The following is an 18,569-nucleotide window of genomic DNA, read 5'->3' as shown; positions in this document are numbered from 1 at the left end:
AAACAAATTATCAAGTACATCCAGGCAGCAGAAATGAGATTTTCAAGGTAGCTCTATGCTACATACACATTCCAGAAATTCCATCCTGACCTCATAATAACAAACAGTGCTTCTTCGTTAAAATGCTTTATTTTTGGTTAGAAATTGCCAGCCATCCTAAAATGGTGTGCTTTTGCACCAGCAGAGTCCCTGAGTGGTTTAACTGCTGTCTTCTACTGTGTTTTGTAAACAATGGCCACATTTGCAGATGGAAGAGCCACAGAACTGGTGTATTCAGAACTGTTTTCCAATTCACTGTGAAACATCAATTATCTTTATCAAATAACAGTATCTCATCTCAGTCCATTATCAAGATGGAGTCTTATTTTAGCCGGACTGAAGCCCTATCTGTATATCAAGGCTGGCCGCAGTGCCAGAGTGAGTGAAAGGCTGTGAAATAATCAATAATCATCATCAAATTGTGGTCGACAGGTTGTGCGGATGGAAGTTTTTGATGAAACCTCAACCTTTTTTTGTGCAGCTGATAAAGCTTAACCTTTGCAATACCTGATAACTATGACTCAGTTAAGGGGAGCTCTGCATACGCTCAAAAGCTTTGACTGCTCAAAAAACCCTGCTGAAATAGCTTGCTTTAAGTGGAGAGGGACTTCACCATCAAGCACCTTTTTGTTACTAAGCAAGTCAGCAGACAAAGAGCTACACAGAATGAGTTTCACGGGTTGTTACAAACACACCCTTGTGCTCCAGCAACCAAGAACCACACTGGGTCTTAAAGCTGTACAAATAAAAGGTCTGCCTACAGAGGACCATCTCTGCATAACAATGAATAAAACAGAAACAGACAGAAACAACACAGTCACTTTCAGCAAATATTTGCCTATTTCAGTGTAGGTAGCTTCCTATTATCCAGCATAAAAGTTGGATGAGAACACACAGAAAAAAGGGGAAACAAGGTTTTTAAAAACCACACACATGCATTACCCCAATTACTTAGCAACTTTTTTTTTTTAATGTTATTCTTATTCACCCTTTTCTTAAGATCGTTTCTGTTCAAAATGGAATTAAGGGCATGGGACAAGCTTACATGCACTATGTTTTTGGGGTTTTCAGTTTTGAGCACAGCACGATTAATCTGCAACCTAAATAGGAAAAAAGTAGAGTTGGTTTCAGCCATACAGTTTTCTTTTTAGCTATCAATCAGTTTCTTCAGAGGCAGAAATGAGAGGAAATTTGTCAGAAGTTATACAAACAAGCAGAATATGAATTTTAAGAAGAATGTAGATTTCACATTTTTGGGGCAGAACCTATTTGGGTAGAGCACTTCAGCAAACTCTGTGAGATTGGGTGCTACCATTTAGTGCTGTCTCTGAAAGATGGGTCCCAGGTCCCCAGGCCACCATGACATGTCCCATGGGATAAGCCCTCCCCATGACTTTCTGCTCAGGGGGATCCTTGAGCTGTTCACCAGTGGAAAGCCCTGGCATCCTTGGTCACACATTTGTCCTTTTCGCATCACAGCTCATCCTTGGAAACAGCCACCTGGCATCAGCAGAACAACCAATCACTTTTTTACCTTTGGGGCATTAATTTCTCACACTTACCAGGCCATGAAAACTAATACAAAACCAAATCCCTGCACTGCAATTCAGCATGTTAGAGCTGACATCCCAAACCTGCGTGCCACTTCCTACATACATTTCCAGCTGCCTCATTTCGTTCATTTGAAGATCTCTGTCTCATCTCTGACACTGAGGTCTGGAAATGAACAGACAGATGAAGATACCGAAGGACTAAAAAGATAATTAATGTCCTCTTTCTGGAAAAAACATAATACGTAGGCAAGGTTATACCCACCACATGTTACTTGCACACTTCCATAACCTCACTTAAAACTGAGTTTTCTCTTCAGACAAAAGAATAGACTGCAACAGAAACAATCCCCTTTTCCAAACAAAAAGCCTCATGAATAAAATGCGCACTGGGACTTTCAGCCAAAGTGAAGAGCCCTCAGTGATGTAGCCAAGGAGCTCACAGCTGGTTACCCTCAGTGGTTAGCTACTGAAACAAATCACAGGGACTCCCGTAGTTTCCACCACTGAAAATTTAATACCAAGACCGATGTTGTTCTGAAAGCAGTCGCTGCCTCGCAGTGCTGGATTTGAGCGTTCTGCCCCACACAGGAGGCTGCAGGGACTCTTCCAAGCCTCCACTCCCACCCCCATCCACCCGTCAGTCAGCTCCCACCATCTCCAGCTCGGCTTTCCTGAGAGAGACATCTCCAGTGATGAATACATGGCAAACTACTAAATGCAGCTCTAGAGACTGCTGATGCCACACTGATGGATGTGGTACTAGGCACTATTAAAAAGAGATAAAATATCTGCTCTTACAAAGAAGCCGGGTCCTCCCCCAGCGCTGCAGGTGCATTCCCCAGAAGGCTGCTCATTGACTGAGTACAACGCCGGTCCTCCTCCGCATCCCTTACGTCCCACCATTTGCCTCAGGAAATGTGGCTGTGAAGGGCTTGAAACATTCTCGTCACAAAATCACCACTTCTCCCATGATGGAAAATGCTGAACAGATTCACTGATAAAAATTGCCTAAAGTAAGTCAAAGTTTAGCTAATATTTTAAATAACTCTAATTTAAGCTTCAGAACAGAATTCCTAGCGCAGTTAAATACTGTAAATTTCCTCTACTGGTAAATATCTTTATGTAAAAACAAAGAAAGCCTTCCATTGCCCCAGTGGTAGCTGGTAATAATCTAAATTAAAATAGTGTTATTGTAACAGATGTCACTATTAGAGAGTGTTTACCTCCATAATATCAAGCAAGTTATTTTACTATAAAGAACCATTCAATGAATTTGAAAAAAAGCTGCTCACTTACTAGCTATAGCAAAAAAGCTCTGTCATTTGATATTTGCCACAATCAGTTTGGAATTTAATATCTGAGCATTTTAAAAGTGATCCTGACATTTTAATATTGTCTTGCATTTCCTAGCAGTATTTTATTTTTTTAAGCCGACGTGGAATGTTTTGATTATTGTAATGCAGTTTTGACGCAGACCCTCACAAAGTGCCTCTCCAATCTGCAAGAAAATAATGCAAGATCAAACGAGACGCTTTTTCTGCAAGAAAGCAAACATCTTTCAGGATGGAGCTCAGCTACCAAATGCAGGTCCACACCAAAACGGCACAGAGCCTGAAAATTGCAGCAAATCTTTGCCCCACATAAAATAAAACGCTCTCCAGAAAGGCAGCTGTTGTTCTACGGGTAGAGCAGTTGGCTTCCAGAGCAGGGTAGCAATAAGATAGTATGCTTTATTGTGAGTGTCATGGAGACGGTGTGAAAAATCAAGAGCCATAGGCAGTAAGCGGCAATGGGTCAATAATGTTCACCGAGACATTGTGTAGATAATCAACAACAAGGCCCTGGGTTCTCTATGCACTGCAAACAGCTGAAGGGCAAATCAATACAGCCATGGGAAGGACACTGCCCGGCGCTGCTCCCCGCAGCACGCTGCGGAGGGCACCCTAAAAACAAGTGGATGCAAACTTGTGCTGCTGCAAAGCCGTGCCCTCGGAACGGAGCAAGGCTTGGAAAATATTGAATAATAGGAGAGGAGGGGACAGAGCCCAACCTCGATATTAAATCACGGAAGAAATCAGATACCAAAAAATACGTATTTGGAAAGCTCATGACAGAATACAGCCTGGTTGTAATTTTCAGTCCAGTTATATCCTTAAAAATAAACTCAAATCCAAACCCCTTGAAATGAATAAGACATATACCTGAAAGAAAGAGTTTAACACAGAGCAGCTTAAAATTTGGAGTACGATAATTAGTGATCCGTCTTTTAAATTAGTAAGTGGAAATCACGCATTAATGGATGCATCTGTGCAATAGCAGCGATGCAAACCAAACACAAAATACTGAAAACGCAGACAACTGGCTCTGAGGCAGCGTTTTCCTGGCAGTATTAATAATTGACACCTTGTTAAATAAGTGATATTAATATTGTAAATTTCTCCAGAAAAAAAACTATCACATGTGAATGTTGATTTATTATTTGTTAAAAAAGGTGATTCTTGACATCCATCATTCTATTAATCATTAGATGTAATTTCTCAGTCATTGTGTACAACCACCTTTCTTGAAAACAAAGTGAAAATATGCTGGAAGGAAAAAAGCTCATGAAATGCTTCTGTTTTCAATTATTCCAGCCAAAAAAAGACTCCCTTCCTCCTTCCAGGGCATGATAAAATTCCTGTCCTATTTCACCTATCGTGTAAAAATAACATAACCACATTTAACTGGGCGCTCACTTAGGATAGGCATGTTCTGCTTTTGGCAACTGCCACAGAATTTTCTATAAAGTATAAATGGTGAAGTGACAATCTCAGCAATACCAAACAGCCGCACTACACCGATCTTGCTATCGAGATTGGAATATTTGGATTTTTTTATTTTTTTTTTTTAGCACGACGGATACAAAACCAAAACCTTTTAAGCCTTATTTTCCTCACGTTAACTATTTCTGTATGCACAGCTGTAAGTTATTGGATTATATTTTCATGAATTATTCAGGGCAGCCCCCAGCAGCGGGGGAGCAGCGCGTGCTGCAGCCCTGCTCTCATGCAGAGGGCTCCGGCACCGTGGGGCGAGCGGACCTGCGCCAGCCCTGCAGCACTGCTCCGGGCAGGGAGGAAGGGTCCTGTTCTTGTGCTGAGCGAGCAGAGTTTGTGTGGTTTGATATGCACAAGATGGATGGGATTGATTGCTGCCAAGTGCTCCTCGTAGCACTCGTTTTCCCTGGACCCGCAGGAGGTGGTGGTGATGTTTTCGGATGGCTTCGGTGGTAAAGCAAATGAAGTTTCATTTTGGAAAATATTCCAGTAAAAAGCCATTCAGAGTTCTGCACTTCTGTGCTTTCCCAAAGGTAAGGAAGGAAATAGGGGAGTATGATTGGAATAAACAAAAAAAGTATGTCTAAAGATGTGGAAATAAAACACAGAGTACCTTCTGAAGGGAATTTCGAAGTCCTCTATTCTTTTCACCATACAGAACAAAGGCTGTAAAAGCACAGGGCAACAGCCAAGGAAAGGAAATGGTTATTTAAGCTAACGGTCAGTGTTGGAATAAAGACTTAAATAACCATAATTACACTGGTGTGGGAACACATGAAAGCCTTCCAGCCCTTGATTTTTAACCCATCGGTATTCTGGAATCCCTTTCCAAGCACAGCAGAGGATGTCCAGAAGTCCCGTGTTCCTCAGGCGTTGCAGCCTGCTGTCCCACAGAGGTGTCCCTGCAATGCACATGGCTCACTGCACTCCCCTTGTGCCCATTTCAGCTCCCACCTCAGTTAATGATGAGTGCAATTATGATGGGGATAAACAAAAAAAAATTCTCATGTCTACTTCAAACTTTTGCTAACCAGCTACGTGCTCTAATTGATGCTTGAGCAAACCAACTAAAATATTTTGAACTTCAAGAAAAAAAAAAGCTGAGCCTTCTGAAACATTTTTTTCTCCACAATCCTATATTTATTTCGTGTCTCCTAAGCAGCTTGAAATCTTTAACTATGAGAAATAACTTGAAAGATTGGATTTGGGATAAGAAATTTGTATCCAACAGATGGCGTTGCCTCCTAATAGTCATCTATCTGTCTCTCAGCAGATTTCTCTGATCTTCTGAATAATAAAATCTGCAAAGGACCCCTTTCTTACCTATCCTTGCTCTCCATAGAAGCTTACTAAGAAAGCAAGAAAACAAGTATTGTGCACATTCACCAACACATCAAATTAAGGCAGTGAATTATTCAGGCAATTTACTGGCAGAAATCTGGGGCTAGTTCCAGGAACCCAACACAACAGGACGTCATCTAACATGGAAGAGACAGCACTTTTGATAAAAGGGTTGCAAACGTCAGCTATGCACAATCACCTTCAGCATAGACAGATGGTGGTGACCACACCATTGTAAAAGAACTGAAAAAAAAAGTGAAGAGAAGGGAAGGTGTTTTAGTATGCCTGCCAAACCAGCGCAAATCAAGTCAGAGGGATGGTTTCATGGAAGGTCTTGCCACAGACATGCATGCAGCTATGAGCACACTTCTGTCCTGCCTGCCAGCACCTCTGGCCTTTTGCAAAACTGCTGTAGCAATCAGATTGTGCACATTGTTTCACAGAATCATCTGGAATTCGCACTGTGACAAGAAAAAATTCAGAATTACTCCATATACCGATAAACCACCTGGAACCAGTTCTGTAGATGAAGTATGAATTAGACAAAGGTTTAAATGCAAGGATGGTAACGCTGGTTACATAATTCCACTAAAAGGAATGATGGGCTTTGTCACCTATCTCCTTGTGCCCTGAAGACAGAGTGAACAGAAGAAGTGTATAGTTGTGCCCTTTTTTTTTTTCTTTCTTTCTTTTTTCCCTCTGCAGAATGACAAAGAATTAACCGTTAGCTTGAAATGACAAGACTTCACAGGCTTATTTGGACTTCATGCTCTTAATTTTCAGTGTAATGATACAAAAAGCGAGGAAACATGGTCACTGCCTCTTAATGGCCAGAAGGAGACGTCCAGCAACCAGATGCTTTGTCATGCTGGCTGCTGAATAGCTGGGAAAAAAGTAATGCAGCTTGTGTATTTGAAAAAGGAAATTCAGACCCCTGTGCAGCAAGGCATAATGATGGCTAGGTGCTGATACCGGACTGCAAGGCAGTGAAAATGCTCAGTACATCTCATAGATCAATAAATAGCAGTTCTTGTGGACCAATTTTATAGTTAAATTAATAAATCATGATTCAAATGACAATGTAAAACAAAATAGAACAGCCTACCGATACTCTTTGCCTATAGCTTTTTATAAAATAAATTTGGCCGGCTCGGCTTCCACAAGACAGCTGTCTTAACAGAAAATACCAAAACATACCATACTGTCAGCTGCTAGATTTGTGAAATAAAAGACAGAATTTCAAAGACAAAATGAACCAGACGTACCTAAGAACACAGTTCTGCCAGCAAAGTATTAAGTGACACTGTAGATTTACCAGGAAGAAATCCATTCTACCTTGTTTATAATACTTTCAGAGGACTAAGGATTTGTGCTTTTAGTCCAAGTTAAGAAACAAAAAGCATTTTTACACAAAACCATTATATTTAGACCAAAGAAATCCTGAAGCCAAAACAAACAAACAAAACCAACTAATAAGGCAGATTCAAAAAGCAGGTGCTTTATTCCAGCTTTACTACTGACATTCAGTGTGGAGTAACAGCTACTCACATAGCATGAGGAATAGTAAAGAGCATTCAAACGTTTCAAAAAAGGTAAATGCTTTGTTATTTAAACATTTTTAGTTCTAAGCAAATTCAAATCAAGCCCTCATTTCAGTGTTATCCTCAAGCATATCCTCTTCTAGGTTACTGGTAAGAAAATAGGTATCTTGTTTAATATCAGAAAAGAGGAAATACTCAAACAGAAGCATTATGCCATTTAATAGAGAGGAGTTATAGGAGGAAACAATCAGTAGATTTCCTTTGTGACTTCCATGAAGTCTAACTTTTTAAAATCAGATTTTTCAATTATTTCAGAGCATGGCCATCACCTAACTTTAGGCTTCCATTATTAACCCATCTGTGGCTCCCATTCAGTTCCAGTGAATGAAGACAGTAGGGCCCTATACACCTTGAGTCCTTCATTAAACTATTGATCCCCTCAGCATTATCCATAATGTTCCAGCAGCCCAGCACGTCAACAGATGTAGAGCTCACTGCTCTTTCCTTTCAATAACTTCCATGCTTTATGGGGAGGAAGTCACAATGATTTATTTACCTGACATTTCCCAGTCCGGATATCGTAGAGGGCCACTGAACCATGGCGAGCTCCAACTGCTATTCTGTGACTTCGCTCGTAATAGCTGACCATGTAGAACCTGAATTGAACATCATAACAAGTAACAGGTGAGAACTGACCTGCCTGCATGATGTTAAAATTAGTTTGCAATGCCACTGGGTAACTAATGTTAACATGGGAACAGAGATTTTATTTGGAAATCCATCAGCTGCCAGTTTCCATTGTTGGCATTTACCAAACAAAGCTAACTGATGCTTGATACATCACTGCAGAGATATAACACATTTGTTCATTTTTGGTTTTGTTACAATGTGGTTAAACAACTCTGATGAGTTTGGGAACAACCTATGTAATAGGCTGAATATCCCTGAACATCCATCTGCTTGTGTTGTTCACAGCTCAGCACCACCATAACCTGGATGCCAGTGGTTGAAGAAGACAATCCTAACATACTGAGCGACTTAAAAGCAAAAAAAGGACAAGTCATCAAATTAGCTGTAATCCTGTAACACTGTTCAGGCGAGAAGGAGCTGAGAAATACAGCAGGAGTGTATGCCAATGATTTGAACACAAACAACTGCAAAATTCAGAGAACCCCCCGAACTACTTGGGAATATACTTGCACTTTTCTTCTAAATGGAAAAGTAGACCTGCGAAAATTGTCAACTGCATGCCCTTTTAAACTTCTATTTTACAGTTAAAGTTCATTATAGCAAACTATACCAGAGCCTGCTAAAATTGTTCTATCATAATATACTGCTGACCACATTTATGGCTTGAACAGGAAATCTTGTAACGAACCATCTCCATGCTCTTAAGGATTCCCGAAGTGCCATAGCAACAGCTCTCTTACACAGCTGATACACTCTTTTCTATGGCACATGTTAGCAGTCGGGAAGAAAAACAGCATGAAACGTGGTGTCAAACCAACAAAAGTAAGGAAATTAAAAGCATTTGTTTTGATGCAGAACAAAAAGCAAGACTAACTAAGCCCAGGTGCTCCAGGATGTGCCCAGTGCCCCGTGCTGTGGATATGCAGCCATCCACAGCATCCAGAGCATGTGGATGCCTACCTACCTACAGCATTAGGCACTGGGCATGTTATCCATCACATGTGGATAATACGTGGGGTTGCAATAACATAGCTTTCACTATTTTCCCTATTTTACATCAAGTTGCAATCACCAACACAAAGTGGTGCCACAGTTGACCAGGCAGGTTATCTGTAAGGCTCTTTTATGTAACCAGCAAACTCGAGATTTATATTTAAACTTACAGAAAAACACACTACGTATCATTACAAGTGAAACAAAACACAACAAAAGGTTTATACATAAGAAGTTTTAAATCCCTATTATTACCATTATAGCACTGAATGGGCACAGTCCACTTGCCTTCTTCAACAGATTTAGAAAGAGAATATTGCATACTGTTATATGCAAGCATACAGCATTTCTCCTCTTACTGCATTTAAATGCCCATTTAGACTGAGAGCTGAGTCAGTATTTCTCTTTGAGAAGAATCCATCAGTCTACATAACAACAGACTGTTTGCAGGAAAAAGCTTCATGGAAACAGACATTTTTGAGCTTAATTTTATAAAAAACATTACTCCTTCAGCTGACATTCAGTTGTCAGCCCTTTCGCTTTCCTCTTTATCTTTTGGCTTAGTATTGTTGCAGCATCCACAGATTCAAGTATTTTAATCCTCTGCCTCCCTTTTTAAACCTCTAAATGGCAGAGCTGAATAGAGAATGATATGCCAGCATATATTTCGGCTATGCTACAGATCCATTTTTGCAAGCCTAGCTGATGCATCCATATCCACCATTGGCATCTTAATGGAAACCTCACTTTGAGTGCTGCTCCATTACTGCTCAGCAAGAAAACTTCAGTCAGCCAAGAGACAGCTTAATTTAACTGCCGGAGGAATGCTGCTGGACCCAAAAAAACAGTTCCTGCTCTTCCAGTGCTGCTTTTCTTCTCTTCCATAGCAACTCAGCCTCCAAACTTAAGGGTGAGCTGCATCTCACATACTCTTTCTCCCTGCGCTTCCCAACTGAAAACTGTCTTTGGGAATAGGACAGATGGCCAATGAGAGAAAAGCCAAGCTTCTGTATTGTCAGAATGCTCAAATGCTCCAAATCTTTGTCCAAAGAACATATGCACTAGCTAGCAAACAGAAAGTTGTGAAAGATCAGTTGAGAAACCACCAAGCAGAAGGGAAGGTACCTTTCACCAGTGGCCTTGAATTCCTTCAGTTGTGCTCTAAGTTTCCACAAGTAATCAATGCATAAAATGTTGTTGTGCAACCTCACTTTGTCTAATTCTTTATGTACTCTCTGCAAGTCTGCTTCTTAGTAAAAAGCAATCTAAAATAGTTGTTGTTGTAAATTTAATCTATACTCCCATGTGAGATGATGCTGTTACACAGAAGGTTTGAAGTCAGCACACTGTACTAAATGCATGACCTGACCCAACGCAGTCCATCAGGGACCACTCAGCTTTGTGTAGTTGCTGAATCAGGATAATGCTGAATTTGAACAGAATTTTGTTGCCCTCAATATCAGCCCTCAAAATTTTAAAGAAATTCAGAAATATCTCATGCATATTGCACTGCATTTCAAAACTTCCATTTTTGTAAGAAATGGGTTGGTACTGAGGATGCCAAAAGGTAATACAACCCCCTATTAAGAAAATACCACTAATGGGAAAAGAAAACGCACATCATAGTCACATGCAATGAAATACTCTGCATGGTGATGGATTTACCTCATCACCACGTATCAGGACTGAGTCATGCTCACAGCAACTAGCAATAGACTGCTGCTGTTGTACAACAGAAAGAAAAAAAAAAAAGAAAAAAGGAAAGAATCTGGTACTTCAACACTGCACACTGCTGTTCACAGCTGTGGGTTTTTACCGTTCTATGAAAATATGAATGCCCCTTCAAAGGGACAAACAAGCAAAATATTTGTCACTACAGAGCACTGCAGAGATGCCCTATGAGAGGCTATGAATAAGAATGCACACCTAATGAAAGTATTTGGGCAACTACACAATTTAATCACAACAGGTGTGCATATAACACAGGTCAGCAGAAAGGGCAGCAGATGTTAATAGAATTAATAATAGGATTACGTCAAAGTGCTTCCACTTGGACCCTCTCCAGATGCTCAACAACTTGCTGAAATGTTATGAAAATTTCCATTGGGCTGAATGACCACATCAGTGGGGTGCTGTATCATTTTTACAATGGCTATAACTATGTATAATAGGAAATATTACTTGTAATTTAACAATCTGTTAAGATAATGTATAACTATAAAAGTACAACAGGAAAGGGAAGATTTTTTGCACTAATTCCCACTTGCCCTTGCATTTATGTGTTACGTTAAGCCTTTTAAAGTACCTAGAAGAAGGAAAACTACTTCTATCAGTGTCTTATCTGTCAACAGAATAATAGTTCCTTTCTTGAAACTACTCAATATTTTAATAGCTTATTAAATTAAAATGTAATGGTGGAGAGACAAAAGTTACAATTTATTGGTCATACTGGTTTAATGGTATAACTGGGACATTCATCATAGTCTTAAGATACCCTGTGTGTCCACGTTATAAATTGCATTTTACTGTTAAAGAGGCTCAGAGCCAAGCAGAAACATCCCAGGACCAAAGCACGTAATGGTGCTCAGCTCCCTTCCCAGATCAGTGGGGCTGGGAATCTGCACACTCTGAAGAAACCAGCAGAGCTCTTCTGATTTTGAGAGGTTTAATTTCAATTGCTTCTCCTGCATCAGCACGAGAGCTTCAAAAAAATTTTTAAAGAACAGTTCAATAGCAGCCCTTGTGTCCTGCTTCCTGCCACAGGGCTCATCTGCCCTCCAGCAGGCGTTACCTGAATTCAGCTTTCATTCCCTGCTTCCCAAATCTGCTCAGAGCTCAGGGATGTGGTGGGAGAGGAGAAAATTCCAGCAGGCCTGAGAGGCTCGCCCAAAATTGCAGGGCTGTGCCAACAACTGACTGACAGATCACACAGACAGATTACAACAGCAGTCAGCTATTGCCATTAAGGGATGCAACTTTTATTTTCAAAATTCCCCACTGGAGGACATTTCAGAGAGCAGAGCAGAGACAGACCTAAGCTTCCTGTGAATTAGATACTTTTTTGCTATTTGGCCAGGCTCCCAGCAGGAGAGCACACTTTCCTGAAGGACTGAGCCGCTGACAACAGATCTAGAAATGAAAGCAAGAGTGCTTGTAGGCCCACCTTCGCCTGGAGAGCTGACATGTAGCTTAAGCTGGCTGCTCACAGCTTCATTTCAGCTTAGGAACAGACAGCAATTCAGCTCCAAGGTGTTTGGGGGAAGTCAACACAACGTAAGCTACCTGTACTTGGAAACAATCCACCACTAAGCTCCCCTAAACCTCCAAACCAAATCCTTATTTTCTGCTGTCACCATCTTAGTCCATTTTCCTTCTAGAGCCTGTACATTATTATGTCAATTAATTCACTCAAGCAGGTCATACATATTGGAATCTAGCTTGTTACTCAAGAATGTTATCATTTCTGCAACAACAGCAACAAAGATATTCATAAACCCTTTGAAAGAAAGCTACCCAATTAATTTGGTCTGCTTGTGCAGCTGTTGCAGCTAGGATGGATGACAGGGCAGCAGGACAGTTTTTCCAAGAGACTGCACAGTGTTTTCCTCGTTCTGGACTTTTACAATACTTGGTTAACTCTTCTCTTTTCTGGTTCCTATCTGTCAGATGTGGCAGAAAACTAAAATCTGTAAAGAATATTAGAAGTAAGCTAAAAACCATTCTTCTGATTTGCTGTTGTAAGAAGCAAGTATGTTCCACTCCAAATATGAAATGCATCTTGCCAGAGACCCCCATTATTTTGTTCTCATTATTCACAAAGGAAGAGCTTACCTGCAGATGGCTGGAAAGCATTCTTGAAGACCTTTTTTCTTAACTAAAGATCCTTCGAGGCAATACATGATGATGTCCATAACCTTGGAAACGAAAGTTGAAAATATCTGACATTGTATACTTCATAATAACGTTTCTGACAGGCAAAAACAAAATATTTCTGTGCCTTATTGCATTTTCAAAACCTAAATTTAAAATCTGTACCAAAACTGCAGAACCACTGCACTGCCTGTACCATTCTTCACCAGTACTTTTTGGCACCAATGAAGACGAAGGCTGAACATGTCCAAATGACCCCCAGCATGTTCAGGTACTAGTCCCACGAGCACACATGTAACCAGCAGCATACTATCTTGCTCGCTTGATCCCCCCACAATCATGTCACAAAAGCGTTTAACATTTTAAGTTAAAAAGGTTTATGGTACACAAGAGAATCAAATGCCACAATGCCGTTCCGGCCAAGGCATTATTTATTACTGCATCAAAACCACAAAGCCTTATGGCACGACAGTATTACCTCCACAAGAAGGTCCACAACGTCGGTAGGCATCTTCTCAATAAGGATTTCAATGACTCTCAAGATCTCTCCTTTAGCCCGAGCAAGAGTTGTGGTGTGAATATTCTGCTGAGACTGGGTGTTTGCTGCAAGGGCGGTGTGTCTGTGCACCTACAAGGAGCAGGGTTACACATGCAAACTTGGATTTGCTAAATATTCTTACTAAATACGTTACATGGGGTGAGAGTGCTTTGCTTTACTTCGCTTTGATTATGAGTCACCAGCGGTCATCCCTGATGCAGTTTTTAAACAAAGGTCTACCTTTGTTTTGAGTATTACTTAACCTCACGAAGCTACAGGTCAAAATGAGCAAATGCTTAGGGTTTTGATTACATAATTGTGACATTTTTCTTCGTATTTCCTCAGGAAGCAGGTGCCTGCTTTATAACAGGCTTTTTGTGGCCTGCTGCTGAACATCTAGCTAAGCAAAAGCTCCAGGCATCTGCGTTCACTCAGATGAGTCTCAGAAAGACAGCGCCGACCCACACCAACCTCTGAGCACCGCCCCTCCTTGCCCCCAGCCTGCACGGCTCAGTCCCCATCCTGCTTCGATTCATACTTAACTGGGTGGCGTTTGCATTGCTGAGGGAAAGTAGCATTTTTTACACATTAATATTTGAAGTCTGGACAACCTGTAGATCACGATATGACAAAGATACAACCGGCTAAGTATAAACCCAATCGTAACTTGTGTGTCAACAATGCAAACGCGATCCTTGCTTTTTCCCCTTCTGGGGAGGAAAGGCAGGACGTGTGACGGCTCACTGCTGTCCCACAGAGGCTCACCACCCTGCTCACCTCCTTGGCGATGGTGGTAATGAAGGCGGGCGGCCGGGCTGTGGCGATGAGCGAGAGCGCGTGGCGTGCCGAGCGTGCAGAGTCAGCCGCCGGGCTCAGGGGCAGCCCCATTGTGATGCTAAACGGCGCCAGACAAAGCAGGGAGAAAGAAAAGGAGCATTAGAAATATAGAGTGAAGAGATTAGAAACAGCTTATAATGTCAGTTCAAGGTCAACGGGAGCACTCAAACAGTTAGAATATAATGGACTCACAACAATGAGCAGTGATTAGGAGTCAGGGTGTTCTATCATCAAATACAAAATCGAATAATTAACCATGAAGATTGAAAACAGTATGTGCATCTGTCCCAAGTGTTAAAAAGGCCTTGTTAACAAATTACCTGTATGTGTTGAATACATATCACGGCGCCCAGGACAAGGCAAATGAGGAATGTCTTGCAAAGAAATTATGTTTTACACTTCTACAAAATCTTAAGTTCAGGCTGAAAAACATCCTTTTCATAGTAATTCTTAATTCAGCTACGCACTAGTTTCAGGAGATTAAAGCAAGAGGCTTCTTGAACTGAACTCGCTGAATCTGTTCAGTCTGATTTGCTTTAGTGCATGACTTACAGAAGCATGCAGAGATGACGGACCCATGCCTTATGTTACTTACTAAAATTATTCAAATGCTCTTTTAAAATTTCTAACCACGAAGTTTTTCTGCAGTGTTTCAAATAACACTCAGAGATTAACTAGCATCTGAGTTTTCCATATGTAGCATTTTTATTTGCTATGACAGCATAAATTTAAGAAAAAATAAAGTAGGTAGCCAATAGCTGCATTAATCAAAAGTAATATCTCTTATGTCATAACTGAGAGAATAAGTTAGCTGACAAAGAAGATGCATATCTAATTTTTGTCTGAAAGCTTCCTTTCTTAAAAGGCTACTACTTCAACTATTACTGTTTAACTACCATTATCTATGTCACAGCAGACTGCATTCTTGCTGGGCGAACTCTACACTATCCACAAATTCTACAAATCCTTCCTGCGCCCACACTCAAATCCACAGCCCAAAATGAAAGTACTTCTACAGGCTAACAGCTCTTAGCTTCTTTGCCTTCAGAAAAGCAAGCTAATGTATGAAGTTATATCCGATCTGCCTGAAAATCAGAATACAAAAATCAGTAGCACTTGAAGGCACTCAGTTAATACTATGGGGGAAGGGCATTATGGCAAAGCAGTGTTTACCTCCTGGCTTCCATTACCAGAAGGGAACATTTTCCCAACAGAAAACAGCAGCAGTGTGGGAGGTAGAAATGGGAGGAAAAGGGTTGAGTGGAAACCAAGAAAGATCATCCTCTGAGAAGGAATTGGGCTTTTACAGACGGGGAAGAAGCAGCTGGAACACAGCGTTCAGTGAGATTAGCCTGGCACAAACAGCCTCTGCAGCCCAACATGCATACTGCAGCAAAAAAAAGCGACACCACAAACAGCTCTTTGCCAGCCCTGAAACAATCCTGCCGCTATAGCCATGCTACCCAAAAGTAGCCTCCTCACTTACCCCCCCGCTCCCCAACCATTGCTGCTTAGCAACAACAAAATATTAGCCTGTAAACAACATGGACAGGTTAGTCATTTTCCTGTAAAAATGAGGTCCTTTCCTGCATGCTGCCACCTCCACCTGCAGCGATCTCTGTCTGAAGACCAGAGATGAAGCTGGGATTCTCCCTGTGCACGGGGGATAAGTTTTGAGAACATGCAGGAGAACAACGCTGTCTAACAAACTGCCATCAAATTTTAATGGAATTTATATATCCCAGCTGTTTGTATTACAAATATGTGTGAATGTAATAAAAACGAAGATTTGCTTCAACGTAAGCATGTCATTTAAGTGCGTGTTAACAATAAAACGTTTCATTACATGAAAGAAGATAAAATCTCTACTATCCCTGTGATTTCAGATATTTAATAGTCTAAAGAACATAAATGAGGTAAAAATTCATTCAATAAAATGAGTCCAGTGCAGTGAAATCATCTTATCTAGAATCTGAGGTTTCAGAAAAAAATATAATGCATTTCTAAACACAGAGGACAGCCCAATTAGGTAAGATGTAACTCATTAAAACACGTAGCACAATGCCTGTAGAGCAGCACACAGCTGTCAGCAGAGCTGCACAGCCATCATAACCAGACGTCTCCTTCTGCAGCCCTCACACACCCAAGTACTCATGCTGCTTTCTGAGGGATTACTCATTGAAGTAAGGGCTGCCGTTTCCAGTTCTGTGATCGCATTCATTTTACACATTTAATGCTATTAAAATGGATGAGTGGGAACGCTCTGCTCCAAATCCTCATCCAGCGTGCTGCCTCAAATGCTGCTGGTCAGAGTGGTGGTGATGCTGCTCAGCACAGCTGTGAGGCCAGCACCCATTTTTGTCCATCCCTTCCACCCCAGGGCTGGCTGGCTGTGCCCTCCTTTACACCTTGCAAGCTCCTCAAAATCAAAAGGCTGCAAGCAACCTCTCTAGCAGGAAAGCCATGGGAATTAAAAGCATCATCGTGAAAAGAAACGTAAACACTCTGCACTTGCATCCCTCTCTGTGTGGTTCCATATGGGTAAAAACTGGTTTATCAGAGTCAGCAAGGTTCTGCTTTAAAAGCAGAGTGAGACTCCACTTGCCCTGAAAATAAACGAGAGAGAGGAGAAATTGAAACAATGCCATGCACAAATCACAGTGAATGTTTCCTGTACTCCTGACACTCCACACCCTTACAAACAACGGGCTTTTCCCATTGCATATTCCACCTGCACAAGCAGTTCAAATATACTAAACTCAAAATGGCAAGAAAAAGCATCAGCTCATTCTTCTCAAGTCCAGAAACATTTGGGTTAGTCTGTCTGTTTACCCTGAAACACGAACATTTGAGATGTCCTGATTTTCAGGAGCTAAAATTGACAAACCACATATTCCAACATGTTTTATCCCAGACCTCATGTTCGTGTTACTTAGAAGTGATACTGAAGGAAAGCTACATGTTTGTTAAAGAGTAACAAGAGATTATGAAGTCAAATTGGTGACTTATTTATGCATGCCTCAAATTGTTGCTGTATAGTTTTGTTAGCTTTTGTTCATTTATGTCTGAAAAAACAGAAACAAGTGTCTGCAGAACGCAGGTTGTTTTGTGTTTGTTTGTTCTTTAAAGGGTGTCCCTAAAATAGCTTTAAGAATATTTTTTTACTGGAAGCTTACAAATCAGGTACTTTGCAACAAAAAACTTCAGTGTGGTTAAAGTGTTTTCTACCAAATGAACTATTATTCTGAAGCAACAAGATAAGGTACAACCATTTTACAGATCTGAACTCATAAAAATAGCATACAAAGTTTGTTATTTCCTTTCCCATTCCCCACCATTATCGTATGCATTAAAATTAATGTTTTGAAAACCAACAGAGTTATGAAGATGTCTCTTTTTGTCTGGAAAAGCAAATTTGAATATAACTTAAAAAAAGTCACGTAGGGACTGTACAGACAGAAGTGATGAAACGCGAAGATGGTATCAAAGGGAGGTGTTCAACCAACCTCATTATCTTTCAAAAGCAATGGAAACCTCAATGCCTCAGTACTTTTCCTATAAGAGGGCCTCATATTTCTGCCAGCAGCACTCTTCCTTACAGGGTGCCTGGTAAAGCGTGCATTTTCCTGAAAAGCAACAGGCTTTTTGTTAATTCATTAGCATCGCTCAGCAGTGGCAGTATGCGGGCAGGGATTAACCCCCCGGCCAGGCCAGCTGGCCTGCACATCCTCCTTCAGAAGGCAGGCACACTGCCCAAACCTCCAACAAAACAAAGGCAGATGCAGAACTAACGCATAGAGGGAAAAGCTAGTTTTTGCACCCAAACTTCTGCTCTGGTATTGATGGGCTTTAGGACTTCGGTACATCCCACACAAGGAGGCAACATGTGTTGTGCCTCTCGTCCTCCTCCTGCCCCTGTCTTCCCACTGCACCGTTAGCAGACATTTCAGGACTGATTTTTGAAGAGTGTAGCAGACAAAATGGTCACAGCCTGTCCCCCAGCACACATTTCTAATACCAGAGACGATATTCTAACTGTACCAAACAGTAGGAAAGCTGGCTTTCCTGCACCTAAAAAACCTTGCTTTTGACATGTGCCATCCAGCTGATTCCCAGGAGCTGATTTTCACTGGCCAGACTCCTGCACTCTCGGGAAAGTATGACCACACAGCTAGCAGCCTCCTTCTCTCAAAACTGGAACACAACGTATCTAATAAACAGGATTATTTTCTTTCATAGTGAGTCCCTGTGTGGGTCCTACAGACCAGGTGCTCTGTGGGCAGCGCCGCCCCAGCCTCAGGCAGCCATGGCCCTGCACATCAGTGGTACGGAGTGTCTGACATCCCTTCAC

At 41.2% G+C, this 18,569-nt stretch overlaps 1 protein-coding gene across 2 annotated transcripts in view; it reads right to left on the bottom strand.

Annotated features, from left to right (window-relative positions):
- WDR7 (WD repeat domain 7) overlaps positions 1–18,569 on the bottom strand; it is a gene marked incomplete at both ends in the record, with an annotated part of 101,344 nt that overhangs the window by 13,752 nt on the left and 69,023 nt on the right. For both annotated transcript variants that reach the window (XM_079548647.1, XM_079548646.1), the window contains 4 exons: positions 7,847–7,946; positions 12,805–12,887; positions 13,322–13,471; positions 14,159–14,276. In XM_079548647.1, the coding sequence (XP_079404773.1) occupies positions 7,847–7,946; positions 12,805–12,887; positions 13,322–13,471; positions 14,159–14,276 (451 nt within the window). The remainder of the gene's footprint in view (positions 1–7,846; positions 7,947–12,804; positions 12,888–13,321; positions 13,472–14,158; positions 14,277–18,569) is intronic.

The sequence above is a fragment of the Tetrao urogallus genome (assembly GCF_951394365.1).
Source record: "Tetrao urogallus genome assembly, chromosome: Z".
Taxonomy (NCBI): domain Eukaryota; kingdom Metazoa; phylum Chordata; class Aves; order Galliformes; family Phasianidae; genus Tetrao; species Tetrao urogallus.
The sequence above is the reverse complement of the archived record's forward strand: the minus strand, read 5'-3'. Positions and strand labels throughout refer to the sequence as shown.